We start from the raw sequence: 1,871 nt of genomic DNA, 5'->3' as shown, positions 1-1,871 counted from the left end.
TATGATGGGGGGGGGGGGGGGGGGCTGTCTGCGGAGCGGTACGTTTGATGCAGAGAGAAACGTGATTGTCTCTCTCCTGGCAGTACGGCCGGGCGAAGCAGACCTACCTGCTCGCCTGCAAGAACTCTGCGTCCTGTCTCACCTGGCTGGGGGTGGGAATCGCCTGCTACAGGGTAAGTGCAATTACCTTCAAGTCACCTGCGCTTTAATTGGCTCTGTGGCACGGGGTGCAGGACTTGCTTTTGCGTGATCCCCTTTATTACCGTAAAGCCTGGCTGCCTGTGAAACCAATGCTCCTGCCGTGCCGTGTGCTGTCACGGCCCCAGCGTGGCACCCCGGGCTGCTCGTACGGGAGATGTCAGGAGACGGTTGCCCCCAGCAGCTGCTCTGGGAGCAGCAATCCTTCCCCCCCCGCCTCGTCCCGCTGCCAGGGCCTGCCAGCACCTCCTTCCCCAGGATGCCATGGCAAGCACGTACTCTGGGCCCGGGCTTTGCTCCGAGTGCCTGCCTGCACACGACCTGCATGTCGCCACGAAGGAACTGAGCAGAATGTCGGCAGAGAGGAATCTCGGTGCTTTCCCTGCCCAAAGGAATCCAGCGCCTCTGAAGGGCTGCCAAGGACACCCAGCCACCGGCAGCGCGGTACCTCCCAGAGGTACACCTCGCGAGGTTCCTCCAAGGGAGTTTGGCTGAGGGATGCAAACAGGGAAGGAACTTGAACTTCTGTTTCCCCCCTGGCCAAATGTACACCTCCTGGGAGGCTGCAGACTCGAGCCAGGGAGGCGAGTGGTGGCCTGGGAGCTGGCTGCAACCTACCGGGCACCAGCTACCCCTGACCCCCGGGAGCTGCTGCGCAGCGGGAATAGGGATCATGTTTCCTCGTGGAGCGGGACCGCTCGGTTCCTGGAGGCGGAGGCGTTTGTGCTGCTTTCCTTACGGCTGGGGGCTGATTTGTAAATACAGCGTGTGCTCCCACGGGGGTCGGGAGCCAGCGGAGAGAGGCTTGCCCTCCAGACCGGAGAGCTGGACGCTGGCACCAAGGATAACTGGTTGTCTCTGCCCTAAATCCTTTCCCTGCATCCCTATCAGGGAAACCCTGCTAGACGCTTTTGTTGCACTGATTTCTTCGGCTGTTAAGAGCAGATGCCCGTCGGTTCTGAAGCCCTTTCTGCCTGCTGCTTGCCTTTTGTTCACACCTCTCCTTCTCTCTCTCAAGCTGGAAGAGATGGTGGAAGCAGAGGATGCTCTCTCTGAAGCCAATGCCCTAAATAACACCAACGCTGAAGCGTGGGGATATCTCGCCCTCATCTGCCTGCAGGTGAGCGCCCAGCCAGGCAGCTACTCCCACCGCCAGCCTGGCAGAGCTGGGGGGGGGGTTTATTGGCATCTCTTTACGAGCCCGAAGAACTTCTTGTAGATCTCGGTGGTAAAAATAGTTTGGGGACTGTGCTCGGATGGCAAAAGCAGCACCCCGCCTCACTGCTCGTCATCGCCTGATGCACGTATTCCCCTGGGGCACGTCCTTCGTGCCGAGCTTTCCTACAGTGTGTCATTTCACCCAGAACCTGCGCGTTTCCTGCGGGACGATTCCCTCACTAGCTGCTCTTGTGTCGTTTCCCCAGGGAGGACGGCAGCTGGAGGCAGAGCAGTGCTACAAATACGCCGTCAAGGTTCGTGTCTCTGCGCTGCCGCGGGGTCGGCAGGGCAGGCCACGGGCTGCCGGCGAGCGGGGAGGAAGCCGCCCCTGAGCGTTCCCACGCCGCGGAGCGCTCGCCCTTCTAACTTGCCAGTTTAATTTGACGATGCGGCACGTGAAGATGGGACAGCTCAAGAGGCGGCATGGGAGAAGCTGAGCTCTCTGAGCTCTCGTC

At 60.7% G+C, this 1,871-nt stretch overlaps 2 protein-coding genes across 2 annotated transcripts in view; both read left to right on the top strand.

The window, feature by feature from the left end:
* The window catches only part of CFAP70 (cilia and flagella associated protein 70), a 26,254-nt gene extending 24,506 nt beyond the window's left edge, over positions 1-1,748 (top strand). The window contains exons 25-27 of the mRNA XM_009278448.1: positions 84-173; positions 1,217-1,318; positions 1,623-1,748. Coding sequence (XP_009276723.1) covers positions 84-173; positions 1,217-1,318; positions 1,623-1,748 — 318 coding nt within the window. The remainder of the gene's footprint in view (positions 1-83; positions 174-1,216; positions 1,319-1,622) is intronic.
* Positions 1,749-1,802: 54 nt separating this feature from the next.
* WDR90 (WD repeat domain 90) overlaps positions 1,803-1,871 on the top strand; it is a 46,099-nt gene continuing 46,030 nt past the window's right edge. Inside the window, 1 exon segment of the mRNA XM_019471548.1 lies at positions 1,803-1,811. Within this exon segment, the coding sequence (XP_019327093.1) occupies positions 1,803-1,811 (9 nt within the window).

The sequence above is a fragment of the Aptenodytes forsteri genome, unplaced genomic scaffold, assembly GCF_000699145.1.
Source record: "Aptenodytes forsteri isolate BGI_AS27 unplaced genomic scaffold, ASM69914v1 Scaffold26, whole genome shotgun sequence".
NCBI lineage: Eukaryota > Metazoa > Chordata > Aves > Sphenisciformes > Spheniscidae > Aptenodytes > Aptenodytes forsteri.
Note: the sequence above shows the minus strand (reverse complement) of the source record. Positions and strands in the feature narration are given on the sequence as shown.